Source organism: Triturus cristatus, chromosome 7 (assembly GCF_964204655.1).
Source record: "Triturus cristatus chromosome 7, aTriCri1.1, whole genome shotgun sequence".
Classification (NCBI taxonomy): domain Eukaryota; kingdom Metazoa; phylum Chordata; class Amphibia; order Caudata; family Salamandridae; genus Triturus; species Triturus cristatus.
In genome coordinates this window covers 519,426,091-519,443,763 of record NC_140590.1, presented here as the reverse complement: position 1 = coordinate 519,443,763, position 17,673 = coordinate 519,426,091, and the positions used below count along the sequence as shown (strand labels likewise).

At 43.9% G+C, this 17,673-nt stretch overlaps 1 protein-coding gene across 9 annotated transcripts in view; it reads right to left on the bottom strand.

The window, feature by feature from the left end:
- TNRC6C (trinucleotide repeat containing adaptor 6C) overlaps positions 1-17,673 on the bottom strand; it is an 854,353-nt gene that overhangs the window by 215,565 nt on the left and 621,115 nt on the right. For all 9 annotated transcript variants that reach the window (XM_085616884.1, XM_085616886.1, XM_085616885.1 and 6 more), the window contains one exon: positions 4,760-4,930. In XM_085616884.1, coding sequence (XP_085473010.1) covers positions 4,760-4,930 — 171 coding nt within the window. The remainder of the gene's footprint in view (positions 1-4,759; positions 4,931-17,673) is intronic.

Genomic DNA, 17,673 nt, shown 5'->3' with positions numbered 1-17,673 from the left:
CTCTCGCTTTCTCTGTAGCAAAGCCCCCATCAAGGCTCTTCTTTCTCCTCTCTGCGTCTTTGTTCGACGTTGATCAAAGACATTCTCTTCTTTGGAGCCAAAGCTTCGATTTGTTGGAGCTCCTTCTCCTGCCATGCTCTCAATACCTTTCGGCGCTATGGTCTCTGTTTTTTGTTAATATTTTTATTAGAAACAGCAAAGTTCAGTAGACATAGCACTGGTACAGTTTGTAGAATCACATTTCTCCCCATCCTACCCTCCCAAATGAACATGTCCCAGAACCAGACATCACCAATTGGAATCTTGTGCATTTCCATGGCGACCATAGTCAAAAAGATGGCCCTGTGGGTGTTCCAGGCCACCTAAATCTTCTCCCATGTCCGGGAGCAGCCTCTATTTTCATGCACCACCCTTTCCGCCAACATACACCCTTCTAGATCCCGTTTTCAGGCCTCAATGTCTGATGGTTGGGCGGTACCAGAGGATTTAGCAATGTTTTTTGGCCACCACCACTTGCGTTGTCATCCATAGGTTTGTGGCTCTCGTGGCATTAGTTTCACACCACATGTTCAGCACAGATTGCTTAGCTGATAACTCAATGCCCGTGCCTCTGATGGACCTCAAACAGTCAATTACCACAACCCAGTAGGTGTCTATTAACGACCACTCCCAAAGGATGTGCAAGAAGGTGCCAGTTGGTCTACAGTGCCGTAAGCACTGGTAAGGTCTCCAACCTATCCAAACCATAGTAGTTCTCGCATAATACGAGCGGTGTAGAATTCGTAGCTGGATCAAGCGGAAGCATGACCGGATAGCCACATACATAGGGAATGCCATGGCCTCCTCCCATTCAAAAACCACAACTTCACTCTCCCCCTTCAACTGCTGCATAGCATCCGGCGTGTTATTAATCAGCTTTTTATAAGTGAGTGAAATTGTCTTCTGGGGCATATAGTTATCAGGAAGTCTCCACCCCCTTGGTAGGACTGCCTGAAGTATGTGCCAAATCTTTAAGTATCTGTAGACTTCCATTCCTGCAATTAGTATTCCTGTTACAACAGAATGATCTCTCGCTGTTTCCACAAGTCTCCCATCCTGGAAATTCCTTTATGTCCCATTTGTCAAATTCCTGCTGGCCGTACAGGGATTGTAGGATAGTGGCCTCCAGCAATGGTGTCATCTGCGTAATAGTGTTTTACCACCCTAAGATTACTACTGCTTTCTTCCAGATCTGTATTACCAGCCGTGTAGGGTCTGGCCATTCTGTTTGCACCCTGTCATAGTATAGAGCCCGCGGGTAACTCCGTTGCCCCATCACTGGCCGATCCATGCGAACCACCGGCTCAGACATTGGCGGAATCACCCATCCATCGTTTACCAAGAGTTGAGCTGCCCAATAATATTTCTCGATGTTGGGCACCGCTTTCCCCCATCAAACCATGACCCTGGTAAGTATGGATAGGGCTATAAGTGGTAGACTCCCATGCACAGAAGTGTACGAACCTCCGCTTCGATTGCCTGAAAGTAGGAGCTGGGCACCTCATAAGGAGTGTTTTGCAATACATAAAGGAATCAGGGTAACATCATTTTAAATAGGGCTGCCCTGCCCAGGATTTTTTTGTTTGTTTTTTAAAAGAGCTTTATATAGCGCGAACTTGACCCGAATCCAATCAGGTATCAGAGTGCTTTACATAGCGCCAGTTACGTTACACGAGGACACACATTCATTTTTTGTTAGGCAAGGGGAGATGAAGTGATTTGCCCAGAATCACAGGATGTTCAGCGTCGTTACCGAGACTCGAACCCAGTTCCCCAGGTCAGAGGTCGAGCGCCCTAGCCGTTAAGCCAACTCCTCTCCAAGGATTGAGAATGGGAACAATTTCCAATGGCGCATGTTTTGCTGCAATCTATCGAGCAGCAGCGACAGGCTGCGTTGCTGAAAAAGAGTTTGACTCGAAGTAATATATGCATAAGTAACGGAAACCTGTTGAGTCACCTTTTGTCTCAGTCTGGTGGCAGTGGAGGCACGGGACCTCTTAGGGGTATAACATGGATAATATGATCCAGCTATTAATTCTACACTGCTCATGTTATGCCAATTAACAGTATAGTCAGAGTATCCACCGAAGATGGTGATGACTTGCATCAGCTGAGCCAGGGTCTGTCACATACAGGAGGATATCATTGGCATATAGGGATATTTTAACTTCCCACATTACCTCCCATTGCACGCCTTGCCGAATCCAGACTGCCAGTAGTTCAAGTGCAAGGGTGAAAATTAGGGGAGGAAAGTGGTCATCCTTGGCGGGGGTCTCTATTACTTAAATGACTTTCAGCAGCTGCCATTCACTGTGATCTGAGCTAGTGGTCCTGTGTAGAGGAGTTGAACCTACTGGGGAAACAGGAGGCCGAAACCCAATTGCTGTGGCTTATTTTGAAGGTTTTTGTCAGCTGGGCCCTTGTCTTTGGACCTGGGAGGCTAAATTTGTTTCCTTTTTACCTGGACTGCTGAACGCTTTTGCGATAAGACAGACTTTGGAGTGTTTCAACTCAGATGTTTTAGGCTCTGCTCTGGAACATGGTTTTATTACCTGCTGCTTGTATCCCTCATTTGTTGGCCTTTTCAGTGCCATTAACTTTCTGGCATCGAGTGCTTCCTTGACATCAGAAGATTCCTCCTGCACAGAATCGGTTCCTTCTGGGGTTTCGCAGGCGATTAAGAGTTCCTTCCTGGAATTGAGTTTGAGTTGTGTCTGTGCCTTCGTGTGATGGGCAGACACCTTTGCTTCTCCCTTGATTTCAGAGTCTTGGGTTGAAATTCCAAACAGGCTTCCCAGCCCTCTGACTGGTAGTCTCTTGGCAGACAGATTGCAGACCATGTGGCTGTCCTCATGGGGGCATTTGGTACGGCGCTTGTGATAGAAACCGAAAGGGGTGTACTCCATACCCTCTTTACATTCTTTTTACAGACACAGTCACTGCTCTCATGGGTGCCTCGGAAAACTCCTTCAAGTTCCTCAGCTATTGAAGATTTTAACCTTGAGTGACTTTCCACCATTTCCAACAAAAATTCCTTTGTCTGCTGCTTGATGCAGGGTTCTTGCACGTGTTTCCAGACCCAACAGTGGAAAATCAGACTCCACCATGCACAGGTGCACGTCACACATCAAGATGGAGCATAGAGCCAAAACGGTCTAAAGTGATGATGTGCATGTAGAAAAACAAATAAAAAAAATACACTATTCCCAACCATTAAAATGACAGAATAATGCATAGCATGTGAATCCATAAAATATTAATGTAGCAAAACCTTATGATCTGGAAAAGGTTCAAAGCATGAGGTGATCCTGGATAAACTACCAGGTGAAATGTGTCACCTTGTTTAAGTGCCATGATATAAACCCATTAGCATGGCAAGCCTGATGCCTTCCTGAAGAATGGAGTTTGCTTGGTGTGCAAAAATGTTCCTCAGTAGCCATTTACCATCATGGGTCGATGTATGTTTTGGTGGAGGCACTGTAAGTACTGGTGTCTGACTGTGGTGCAGCTGGAATTATTGGCCTTAGAGACTGCAGAATCAAGGAAGTCACTGTTGGTGAAGGTGGCGCAGAGGGTGACACCTTCCATGAAGAATGATCAGATGTCCTTGACATGTGTCGATCACGAGTATCACCCGAGGTATTGCTGGGCGAGAAGGCGGATAGGTACTAAGCTTCAGATGTGTCCAGTGGGCGCTGGATCTTCCATTCTCTGCTCATCTAGACAGTCTCCCTCATTCGGACTCTTCGAAAAGGACCTAAAGACTATCAATTTCGAGCAACACTTCATCCTCATGTAAATCTCCAGATGAAAATTCAGCCTTGTTGTGAGTGTATAACCTCTCTTATATCCCTCCTCCCTTCTACTTCCACCTTTGTTTAGCACACATTACATTTTAGCTAGCCCCATGTGTGGATTTCCGAACATTTTTACCGATACAATTTATTTTTCAATAGTAAAGACTATCCTGTTACAGATAACCTCCTTCTACAATTAGATTTCATATCTGATCTGTGAATGAAAACTACAGGTATACGCAGACTGTGCCTTCATTGTTAGTGATCGAAAGCAGAGAAAGATACAAAAATGTGGATAAAATATGTATGAAACTGAGAAAAACTCTAAAGATTCTCCAACTTCAAACATTGCCATTGGTCCTAGAAAATAATTTCTCGTGTCACTTTCCTCTCAAGCTGAATTAGGTTGTATTTTACCACGTTAGAAATCCTCATATCAGACATGCTTACTGCCAAGCAGGACACATTACATTCCATCATTTTAAAGCAAGTTAGTTTCCTCTGCCTCAACTGAGAATACTAATCTGACCTATGATGTCACAGTCATGGCTAAAATAAAAAATGGATCAATTGTTTGCTCATTTTGTATATAACCATCAATACAAACTTTCAATGTGTGAGCAAGTACGAGCGCAGGCAAGTAATTAAGTGCGTATGTAATTGAAAGTGCATGCACAAAAGAGCAAAAGATGCTGTTTAGGTGAGTCCATTTGTACACAAAGCAAGAGAGAACAATTTCCTAGAAAAAACACTGTTGGCTGAAAATGACAGTGCATTCAATTTTCTATAGATTGAGCTGAACATTCTAGATTAATTAGGTGTGCAATTTACTATTACTGTTTGGACTTGAGTGATTTGCCATAGAACTGTGCTATAACCATCCTAAATATATATTCAAATGAAGAAAGGTTGACATAACGTACCATGCTTGCCCACATTTTGGTCATGGGGAGAAACACAGTTGGACAGATTTTCCATTGAGTTGGGATGCGTCCACTGAGGAAGGCGTGACTGCGACTGAGAACCGTCTTTCACTGCTAAACCACCATTGATGTCCACGTTGCCTACATTCATGTTTGGGTTCATTCCAGCCACTGAAAGGTGAAAGAATATATCTTAGATGTTTGAAAGCTTCACAGCAATATCTGAGATCATCCACGTGGCTTAATGAGAGCTAGGAGCGTTAGAGGTCTGCAATACGACAGCTTTAATAAGGAAAAGACACTTACCGCTGAAACTCTAGTAGTAGTTCGTAGGAACAAACTGGTTTATACAACTAAAAAACTGTCAAACTTTAGTAGGATGTGAGAGGGCTGGACTCTTCAGCACACTGCAAAAACTCAGAACACCATACATGCAGAGTGCCTCTCCTAATTACCAAATCTTCGTTGACTCCCACCACCAGGTTTTCTACCTGCCTCTACCCTGCATAACATGTCAGTTTTAATATGTATAAGCAGACAGTGGTTAAAAGTATAGAAAAATGCAAACAATGAAATCAAATATATATAGTAACATTTATTTAGGATAACACCAGTGGCAGCTGATGTAGTTTCCTCAGGGAATTTCACAGATCTGGATCTTGTCTCTAGGCCACCAATAGACACTTTTTAAATTTCCCTTTTTTTCCGCTGAGTGTCCACAAGATCACAGAGCTGTCACAGGTTCAGAAGATCAATATTTGCAAAGCAGCCTCCCACAGGACCTATATTTATTTGCTGATGGTTTACCCAAGGAAAGTATGGTGTCTCATACGGGTGGATATCATCCTGTTTCAAGGTCCCTCAGATGGTGGTGCGGGGGTTCCTATGGTTGTGAGGCCAGTGTTCAGGTGATGGAGGATGAGCTGGTGATACAGGAGGTGCTGGTAGCATGGGAATGACAGATGATGGAGGGAAATCAAGAGGTAGTAGTGTAGTGGCAGGTGGAGGAGTTGGGGTTTGAAGAAAGAGTACAGAGCTAGTACCAGTCTTAACGTTTCTTCTGTGGAACGTTGGGTGGGTCTGGCCTCATGATTTCCTCCTCAAAAGCCTTTTTTCTCTGGGTGAGGTGGTTTCCCAGCTACGCCTCCAGTGTCCAGATTGATGAGGCCTTGCAAGTATTGGCTCCACAGGTCGCGGTTTCTTTGCCAACGGTGCTTTTGCTGTTTTCAACGCAGAGTGTAGTTTAGGTGTTGTCTGCATTTTCAGCAGCACATATGTTTGGTGCTGTTGAGCATCTTTCTGCGCCAAGGGTGTTTTCAGATCGAAAGGTGGTATTTTCGGGCTTGTGTTTGACACTGGCACTGAGGTAGGCTTTAACTGTGGTGTGGTCAGTGCCTTTGACTTTGGCTTCTCAGCGCTTTTCGGTGTTTGCTTGGGTGGAGGGAGGTGTGACTGCTCCTTTGCCTTGTTTTCAGATATCACAATTGTCAGGGGTCAGTGGGGTTTCCGTGATCCATTTTGACTGCTGGCGATAGTACGGGGATGTTCATGGGCACATCTTGAGCTGCAGCATCATCTAATTCTTTTTCCGGCTCCAAGTGACTGCTCACCAAAGATATCGGGTACATCTTCCACTTGGCGCGCCTGCATGGATGAATGGGCCCAGAATCATTCCCTCTGTTGCCAAAGACTCTTTTTAGACCGAAAACAAGGCAAGCCTCCCACGACACCTTGTTGTGTTCAGGGGATAGGCAGAGGTTACAGATCGAGTGCTGATCCTACATGGTGCACTTGGGGTGGAAACTGAAAGGCTTTTTTTCCATCAGGATGAGACTGAGTGGAAAAAGATGGTGGCAGAAATAGAAGCTGACGTCGAACAGGGCATTTCGATAGGCAGATCGAAATATGTGAAGGAAACCAGTGGTTAGTATGCTTTGTTGAATCTTCTGTTGAAGGGTTATGAACTGGGGCACTGGTAAGGCCTTGTGGCAGGAATTCAAGCTTCAATCGCAGAGCTCAGAGGTCGATGTCCGAACCGGATGGTGGGGGTAAAAAAAAAAAACATCTAACAAAAAGAGCTATTTACTCAGGACTCAAAAACTTTTTTCAAAGAAAAATAAGTTGCAAACATCCGAGTCCAACACTAGATGGTAGGAGTACGCTAAGCGCATATCTAAGGCCAACACATGCTATGAATATATTGTTCCTTATTGACCAACACCTGAATTCCAATCTCCTGACATTTGTTACTATTGGGTATACAATTGCTCCTGAATAATACTAATGCACAGACAATGGGATGTCAGAAGGATGCATGAAGACACTTCCCCCAAGATTACCTTCAGTGTCCTGACCATGATGGTGTTTTTCGTTTGTTAGATATACATTGCTGAATCAATTTGTCTCCACTTTCTTGTTAAGGATATACCAGTCCCAAATACCAGACTCCTTTGCCTCCAAGAAATGCAAGATTCTTGCTTGGAATTAAGTGGGATTTTAGCTGTAGATCACTAATCACAGGCTCAATAGTGTATTTCTTGGCTGTAAGCGATGCCTGCAAGTAAGTACTCCACATCTCTATCTGAATCCACATCTTATTTTCAAATCAGATAGTCTAAAGGCCTCCTGATCAATGTCATAACCTTCCTCCCTGAAAAATACCTCAATCTGCCATGTTAGGGTAATCTAAGTCTGGACTCGAAGAAACATATTGCAATAATTTTCTCTGTGGCATTAATGGTACCGGGGGAAATAAAGGTGTGTGAAACATGCCAGTGCTTGTTCTGGTGAAGGCTCCTTAAACTTTGCCTTACATTGTGGAGAAAATGCAGTCAATGACGAGAGTTTCACTGGTGTCGTCGATAATGATCGGATTGCTGTAAAGTAGTGCCCCGTCAATGATTTATTCGTAGTGGATAATTCTTTGGATATTGTTGCCAGCCTTGGCGCCACAAATTCCTTCAACATGTGCGTAGACGTGCTGTTGCCAAACTGGTTCTTCGTCAATGATTCACTAGCAGTAGCCTGCGTTGTCAACCAAGATATCGCCATTGACAGTACTGCTCCTGATGACTGACCTGTTGAAGAGTTTTTCACCATCCACTATTAAGTTCTGTCCATCGCAGACAGTTTTCCAGTTGCCGTCTAAAAGAAAGTGCCTCTTTTGCATGGTTAGCCCCCCCACACACTTTTTGCCTGGTTTTGATGAGGTTTCAAATGTAGTGCATGGGGTCCCTGCCAACAAGGTACCCTGTGCCAGTGATTCTTCCTCAAAAACAAACTCCCAATTGGTACATCTGTCTCCTGTAAGTCGCTAATAAATGGTACCCTGGGTACATAGGGCCTGAGGGCAGTGGCATGGTCCTCTCACTGGGACCATGCCACTGCCCTTGCAGCCAGCATGCCCCTGTGAGGGAGACAAAGTCGATATGGCACCCTGCCTGGGTGCCATGCCAGCTAGCACTGCCCGACAGCATAGGTAAGTCACCCCTCTAGCAGGACTCGCGGCCCTAAGGCAGGGTTCACTATACTACAGGTGAGGGCAAATCTTCATGACCATATAGGCCCCTAAGTTATTGGGCATCATTTCCTAATATTGTAAGTGCCAGTGAAGCCATGGAGAGTACATGGGCAGGGAACCCCACAACTCAAGTTCCACAGCAGCATGACGGTACCAAGCTCCTCCTTTCAATGAACCCACACTGATGCCAGTGTGGGATTCATTGTACCCAGAAGGCTCCTCAGAGGTGTCCTCTGAATCCCTACCATCCCAGGTGTTAACTCAGATCGGCTGTAGGCAGCCAGCCACTACCAGACATGTTTCTGAACCGCTGGATAAAGCGCCCCTGCTCTCTGGGACCAGAATCAATGTACATCCTGGGCAGAGGTGTCATGCCTCCTCCCCCAGGATGGGCCAGTGCTCGAAAAGGGAAGTTTCAAAAGCCTGACGCCTTTGTAAGGTGTCCCCCTGATGCTGCTGCTAGCAGCAGATGGCTGCCCCTGGTTTACACCCCCACTTTGGGAAGGAAAGCCGGTATGCAAATTCTAAATGATAGGTGTGCCCACCACTGTCAATCCCACCTCTAAGGTGGGGGGAAGCAGGGTGAAGCACAACTTTTTGTCCCCGCCATCTTGAAGAGGGGGGTGACCCCTCCAATCAGAGCTCGGTCTATGCCCCCTTCCATAGGAAGGTGACATAAAAGTAGGTTTAGCCACCCCAGGTAAGGCGCCCATTGGCCCTACCTGCTATGACCTAAAAAGAGAGAACACACCCAGCAGCAGAAGATGACAACTGCCTTTGCCCCAGCCCTACCAGCCTGTCTCGAGCTTCGACGATCCTGCGACTTGCCTTGCAACAATGACCTCCAAAACCCCAGGGAGGACTGTTGCCTTCAATAAAGACTCTAATCTACCGAGGACAGCGGACATGTCCTGAAGAAACTGACTCCCAAGACTCCGGATCCACGTCCCCAGGCCACTCTGCACCGGACGCCCACTGCGCGAGTCTGAATGGCTCACTTGTGCAGGGAAGTCTTTCCAGTGATCCCGACCTCCCCTGCCCTCCATGATGGCGCCTGCAGTGTGAATCCAGAGGCTCCCCCCCAACCGTGACTGGCTCCGGTAGAAAGATTCTGGCGTCCTAAGGCACACCTGCACCCAATGCTTCTGGGCCTTGGTGAGCTTAACCGACGATACCCCAAAGACTGCCCTACATCCAAGCTTATATCTTCTGTTGCTGGTCTTCCTCCTGCAACCTACAGTGTCAAGCCTGCAGCCCCTTTATCATCCAAAAGATCCTCACTGAAAAGCATTGAGCGCCTGACGTCGAATTTGCACCCTGCTGCTCTTATGCCGCTGGGTGTGTATGTTTGGTGCTGCTTTGTGCCCCCCCATCCTGTGCTTAACCTAACCCCCAAAGCTTGGCCCCTGCAGCCAATCTACTTGCCTGTAAACAGTGTGGCTCCATGCACCCACTGGCTCTATTGGAAAGCATTGGGTCGAACTTAGATGTTGACCTCTGCCCCGTGGTGCAGTTTTGGAATTTACCTGACCCCTGGCCCTTGCTGACTTTTGATTCCGAAGACTGACTCACCTGTTTAACCACAATATTCTTTTCACCGTAGGATAACATTGGACAGTTTCAAAAAGTTTCCAAATGTCGATTTTGGAAAGTGAAATTTTTTAAATTAAAAATGTACTTATCTTATTACAAGGACCTTGGTATTAAAATAAAGCACAAAAAGTATAATTTTATAAAATTGGTTTGGTTCTCCCTCTTGAGTCGTGTCTCCTTTATTGATCAGGTATGTGCAATAAATGTCTTACACGCCTCTGTGTTAGGCCTGAGACTGCTTGCCCACACTACCACTAATAGAGCACTTGATTTTGCATTGAGGCCTATACACTTTTGGGTAACGCCTGGACTCTGTGCACGGTATTACCACCTAGTGGCAATATCAGAGCCAGCTTCCGACACAGTCATCGATGAGGATTTGCAAACTGCACATCTTCAATCAACAATAAATGCCATCCCATTTGGGGACATGGTAAGGACACATAGAAATTGTATTGAGGATGAATGCATTTACCGTAATCTGAATGACTAAGAGAATTTTAAAGAACGTGGATATAACAATCACTGTCTTGGAAAAGCTTAAATAAGTGACTAGGGTATAGATGGAAAACATTCTCTGGTGGGCAGGAGTATTCATGGACAAAATAGAAAGAAAAATAACGCTAAAACAAAGGAAGATGTGCCATTCATCACACAATACAATCTATACAGTGGCCACATTTTGTATATACTGCGTAAGAACTGGCACATCCTGATATCAGAAAATACACCGGCAGGGGTAATTTCACAAAAACACAAAGTGATATACCGCCGGGGCAATACCATCAAACAGAGACTGTGTCCAAGTTATGTAAAAACCAAAGATTAGGAGCATCTTGGTTGCCTGAGAAACCTAATGGATTTTATACATGCGAAATTGCTCTGTCTGCAGGGTTAGGAAGAAACAAAGTTACAGAGTTTAAGTACAACACCGATGTATTCATTGGGTCATGTCTTTCATTAACTGCAACACAACACACAAGGTATATGCAGTTGGATGTGCCTGTAACAAAATACATATAGGGAGCAGTATATGATGCCGAAGAATAAGAATACAGGAGCATGTAAGGGCTATCAAACACTGCGATGAAAGGTACCCTATTGCAACGCACATTAGACAGCAACATCCAGATAGAGGTGAAATATGGTTTCATGCAATCGAACAAGTTGGTAACTATGAAAGAGGTGTCAGTAGGGAATGGTCTTTACGTCAAGCTGAAACAAGATAGATATGCCAATTGAGGACTGTCCATCAGGGCCTCAACAGCAACCCGGCGCTTCAATACTCTCTATGAATACAGAATAAGAGTAAGGGTATCCATAAAGGTCAACTAGTAAAATACGAACCCCAATTAACATATCCCAAAAACCCGGAATGTTACCTACCAATGCAACTAATATGATAGACAACTCCTGGTTAATTGGTTGACACACCCTATATGATATGATTGTCAACACACTGTCTTCATCCTGTTATTTGATGAATTGTTCTTCATTCTAATTTTTGTATATAATAGCTATCCTATCTCGTATGACTGGCACAAACAATTGATTTTAAACCTCTACGAATAGTAAAAAGTGACTAGGACATGAGGATTTTTAAATAGAAGGGACCGTGGATTGAATACATTACCACTCTGTGTAGAAAACTCAGTTTTTGCACATTTTCTTATTTTAGATCCAATTTTGACCTATTCAAACGTGATATCCGAACTTTGATGCACTATTAAAATTGCTTGAGAATAGTGGGTGCTGATCATCTTCTTGCTAACATGTGTGTCAATTCTTTTCACTATTTGGGGAACAGGAGGCTTTTTCCCCTGATTCTTGCACCACTCAGATAGTATCTCTCAAGTGTAACAAGTGCGGTATTCTATGTCTAAGCTCTCTTTGTAAATCTTTTGAGGATTTGCAAACTGGTGACTCAGTCGACTGCTGTACTTTTTGCACAGCTAAATTCTTTTGAATGACCAACTTCAGCTTTTTAACCAGGGATTCCTCACCTGACTCAGCCATACCTTTAGTTATTTTGGCTCTTTGGTATGTCAACAATTTCCAAAGAAGCAGTAGGCAGTGGTTGACTAGTTATTTGACCCTTAAATGTAGGGTCAGAGGGTTTTAGAGCCTACTTAGAAGTCTTGCTGTCTTACGTCTGTGACTGAGCTACAGTATTATTCTCCCTAAGGGCGTGGCCTTGTTTACCTTCACCTTCAAAATGGCTAAAGCCAACCTTCTTTCTGTCTTTAAGAGTCTGAGCAGAAAGTAAAGCAGATGCAGCATTTTTTAGGATTGTCGCTGGGATGAAGACAGGAAAGACCTTTAGAGTTTGGATCATACATGTAGATCATTTCTTTCAACATACCATACATGCCCTAAAGAGATTTCTTTAATTCACACTCTGACATTTTGAAGAAAACTGTCTTTTGTTAAAATAACTTATCTGACATTTATCTGCTACCACGAACATTATAAACACAGTTAAGAATGAATCATAAACACATTATTTCCTGGATGAGGAAAAAAACCAGAGCAACAATTTACAGTTAATTGTAAATGTATTTTATGTAAATACTATTGTAAGATCTCAAGTAAAGCATAAAGACTGTGGTAAATAATTTAATTACCGGAACTTAATTTGATGCGGAACATTAATAAGAATAGCTCAATAAAATAAGAGGCAGAATCCGTGGTATTAGAGGTTCGGAACTGGCTTTTATTCCTATACAAAGGAACATAATTCGAATTATGGGCCTTCTATTCCATCACCACGAAAGTTCAGGAAGGAAGGGACAATACTTTATTGACAGGTAATCATTTTTATAGAATAGGCATTACAGTGAAACAGATGCAGGAGGCGTAACAGTTGATAACAGAGATAAAAGCATACATGCGTAACTAAAATGGGTGTAACTAGGCGTAACTAAAGAACGTCATTAGGTATGATGTCACAAATGGGTGGTTCCATGAAAGAATTTCGCAATGTCAGCAAAAATACTTGGCAGAGATGCGCGCGCAGCAGCATGACGTGTGATTTGACGTGCAACTAGGGGGAGAATGGGACTTGACATTTAGCTCTACATGTGGAGACAAAAGTCTGGGGTTATGTCAACCTAATCCCAAATCATATCCAATATCCTATGTTTAAAGAACTGTGTTATCCAAAAAGAGAGGTCTCTTAGGATAGAATCTTATTCTATACTGACTATACTGACTGTTAGTGCGTGTACAAGCGTCTAAGTGTCTACACTAGATGCGAGGGGGTAGGAATATTCCATGGTAACAGGGCTATGAATTACTTGCATGAGGACAGCGAGGCCTGGCCCTTTGCACGGTAGCTGGAGGAATGTTTACCTAAACTGCTAGAAAGGAATGCATCGGATGAGGAGCGGAGCAGAGCAGATAATCTTGAAGGTGAAATACAGTTTTTGGCAGGCTATGGGCTGGATCAGGCACCGTTAGCCGCGCAGGGAGTAAGACAAAGTTCATGGTCACAGATGCAGGCTCAGACTGGAGCTTTCAGAGGCAGAAGGCAGGAAAAGGCTTGGTGGCAGAATCAGGGCCTACTCGCCTGGACTGTAAAATGGGATAAATGAACCATATAAAGCCGGTGGCCTTTCATACTTAGGAATAGAATATCCGGCCCATTCATGGCGGATCTGAAAGAGGACATGTTGACGGTGGACGCACATGTATTTGCGTCTTCATAACTGGAACTGGAGGGAACATACATGTACTTGTGACTTATACATGAAACCGTTGGGGTCCAAGATAGGGGACATAACTGACCATAAAAATCCATATTTCCACATTCCCTCCATGCCCTTAGGAGATATCAATCTTCATCAATCCATCGATCTGTTCATATAACATCATTTGTTCTTCTTTCTTCTTCCGGGATCTCGAACGAAAACTTGGATGTGGGATACACGAGGTGGCACACAGACCACAAATCGCTGGCCCACATTGTAGACATAAGCAGCAACTGAATAGTATGAGAAAGCCAATACCTAGGAAGGATAGGACCCTCCATCCCCAGGCTGACAATACACTCCAAAACCAACCGGACCAAGTCCAGGTGCCTGGATTCTGGTGTATCTGGCTTACAATCTTATGAAGGCGAGTTATGGCTTTATATACTGACGGCGAATTTTCTGGTATGAAAATGCAACAACTTGATCCGATGACCCTACAAGCTCCGCCCCTATCGGCCAGGATGACGTCAAGGACAAGACGATTTTGAAGCACAACAATCCGCATAGCAGACTGCCCTTCTGTTAAATTGCCTAAGGCGGAAATAGTTTCGTTCACTACTGCTTCAAGGGTTCTGGTTAATCTACGTATCAACTTACTATTAGTGACTGTACCTATATAGGGGAAGAAACCTTTATTGAAATCTGTGTATTTTTCCCATGCTGTTTCAGTGTAATCGACTATTGGGAGATCTCTCTGCTGTCTATTGTGTACTAAATGAGTATTTCTATGATAATCAGGAGGAGCTAGGAAAACAGGTGGTAGGAGGAATGCTATGTAACAGGTACCATCCCAATCTAAAGGTAGGCGTATATATGCGGTCTGGCCACATATAAAGTAGGAATGACGAGAAGCTCTAAATGTAGACTTGCCTTGATCACTGAATTTTATCACAGTGGTGCATTTACTATGGCCCATGTGTATGGAGCCATTCTTTCTTATACATAATTCCCCTTTTACTGGGAATACCGACATGGCGGGCAATATGGGTGTAGCTTCAGATTCAACGTTCAGGATCATGAGGTTAAGTGTAAAATTACCTAATCCATATACTTCATTTTCTAGATCAGTTCCTGTTCTTTTGGGAAGTCCCTCCTTGTTAGGGTAGCAGACTTTAAGCAAAACTAAGTTCAGGTTTCCCCATACCCAGTTGTCTTGATAAGCTACTGAGTTTGAATCTAAGGAATTAATTAAACTAAACCATGCTCCACAGGAGCCATTGTGTGTGAACGGATAGGGAAAGAGGGGCAAAACTCCCTTATAGTTCTGATAGGGAGGGAGTCGGCCACATATCCAACAATTTGTAGCATTGCTCGTCTGATGGGAATGATGCAACATACTAATGAAAGTGTTATTGCGCAGCGCAAATCTATAAGACAATTCATGCGGGGGTAATTCACTAAAAGAATGTTCTGCAGTTATATTATAAGCATGCTTGGGAATAGGATAATATATGTGCAACAATATACTTGCAGCGATTATTAAAAGACATAAGAAAAACAAAATTAATAACGTCACTGTGCAATGACTACGCATTGATTTACAGTACGCATGTTTCTTGAGCTGCATTTGATTATTTCTTTCTCTATTCCGGTCCAGAGGATACATGTCAGAGACAAATTCAACCGATTCACCTTGGAGAGGACTTAAACAATCAAATTGTCTGACTGACTGGACCTCAATTTTAGTCTGTATAGTTCTGAGTTCGATTGCTCAACCAAAGGGAGCTTTGAGTCTGTCTTTGAGGAAATACAGGGTTTAGTCTCTATATCGGATGGTAGTCCATAAAATTTCTTGATATGACTCGAGTGTATCCAACCTTTGCGACCTTCGATCTTCACGGCTGTCCTCGTGGTGAGCAGTACAAGTTGAGGCGATTTCCACCTAGGATCCAGCTGAGTCTTCCGGTCAAAATTCCGCACTAACACCAAGTCCCCGGGAACTACGTCATGGGGTTTCACCTCGGTGTTGTCGGGAAAGGCTGCAGCTACCTGTGAACGACAAGATTGTAGTGCAGACATCAAGGAAGCCAGGTAATCTGTCAGCATATTACAGTCAACGTCAGTGATTTTACGAGGTATAGGCGTCCCCCACATATTTGGTGGTCTACCGAAGATCACCTCATACGGGGATAGCCCTGTTCGAGAATGTGCTACCATTCTCATGTAAAAGAGTGCAACTGGTAAGGCTATTACCCAATCGACACCTTTCTGTCTACATATTTTGGACAATCTAATTTTCAGAGTTTGATTATGTCGTTCCACGAGACCTGCTGCCTCGGGGTGTCGGACACAGTGAAATCTCCATTGATAGCCTAACAGAAGTGAAACGTGTTTCATTAGTTCGGATGAGAACGGCTGGCCGTTATCTGAGTAGACAACACGTGGTAAACCGTACCGTGGGAAGAATTCTCGGACTAACTGTTTGGCAGTAGTCGGGGCAGTGTAATCTGAAACCGGGTATGCTTCTGTCCAACGGGAAAGAGCACAGACAACTACGAGAACATATTTGAATCCTCGACATCGTTCCATCTGGATATAATCCATCTGGAGGACTTCAAAAGGGTGATCAGGAGGCTGAAATCCACCCTGTTCTACGGGAATGCTTTTACCTGGGTTAAACTGACAACAGATCATACAGGTACGAACTTTTTGTTTAGCTGTTGCTCGTAAATTTTTGTTGAACCAAATGTGTTGAATGCTGTCTAGCATAGCTTTTTCTCCTAGGTGTGCTGGACTATGTATTGTATTAATGATAACTTGGACCATTGAGTCGGGAAGAAACCATATAGATTTTTCCTTCGTCATCCATCCCTGATCGGTTTGGATCCCTCCTAATTTAGTCCATTTCTTTATTTCTTCTGGTGTAGCATGTGTCTGTATGTCAATTACGTCAAGAGCGGGATCCTTAACCGTCATGCAATGTGTTGGTGTCAGAACTATTGTCTTTGTCATGTCAGATGTGTGAGTTTGATTCTGAGCAGTATGTTTAGCTGTTCTGTCAGCTAGGTCATTGCCTTGGGAAATGATATCAGTAACTTTCGTATGAGCTTTACATTTCATAATTGATATTGCAGTGGGTAGATGTATTGCATCTAATAAGGCATGAATGAGGGGTCCGTGCTGAATGTGGGCACCGTGAGAAGTTAAATAACCTCTCTCTCGCCACAGTACGCCGAAGTCATGTACAACTCCGAATGCATAACGTGAATCAGTGTATATGTTGACTTTCTTATTTGTGGCTTGAATACAGGCTTGTGTCAGAGCGATGAGCTCAGCTGCTTGAGCTGACAAAGTATTTATGCAATATGTTTCAATGACTTCAGTGTCTGTTGTGACTGCATACGCGGCCACTAACTCTCCTGTACTTGTTCTCATACATGAACCATCTACATACAACGTCAGGTCTGGATCTGACAATGGGACGTCTGTCAAGTCTTGTCTGGGTTTCGTCGTGATAGTAATAACTTCAATACAATCATGTGCTAGTGGGTCTGTTCCGTTTACTGGCAAAAGTGTGGCAGGATTCAATGTACTACAACGTCTGATTTCTATGTGTGGCTGGAACAATGTCAATTCGTAACCGGTAAGTCTTGCTATCGTCAAGTGTTGTGTTTGTGTGCGGTTCAAGAGAACCTCTACTGCGTGGGGTACTTGTACTGTCAATTGATGTCCTAACACTATGGCATCGCTTTGTCTGATTGCTAAAGCTGTCGCTGCCACTGATTTCAGGCACGTAGGCAGAGCCTGAGCTACGGGATCTAATGTACTAGAAAAATAAGCACATGGTTTGTGTGATCCTGCTTGTTCCTGTGTGAGTACTGACAAAGCAGTACCTTCGCGTTCTGTAACAAAGAGCGTAAACTGTTTACTGTAACATGGTGTTGTTAAAACAGGTGCTTGACATAAAGCTTTCTTTAGGCTTTCAAAAGCTTGTGTATGTTCCTGAGTCCAAGGGAGGACAGTCGATGTGGCCGCCTCCTGTGTTGTCAACTGAATGAGTGGTTTTGCTAGAAATGCATATTGAGGGATCCACTGCCTACAATATGAAG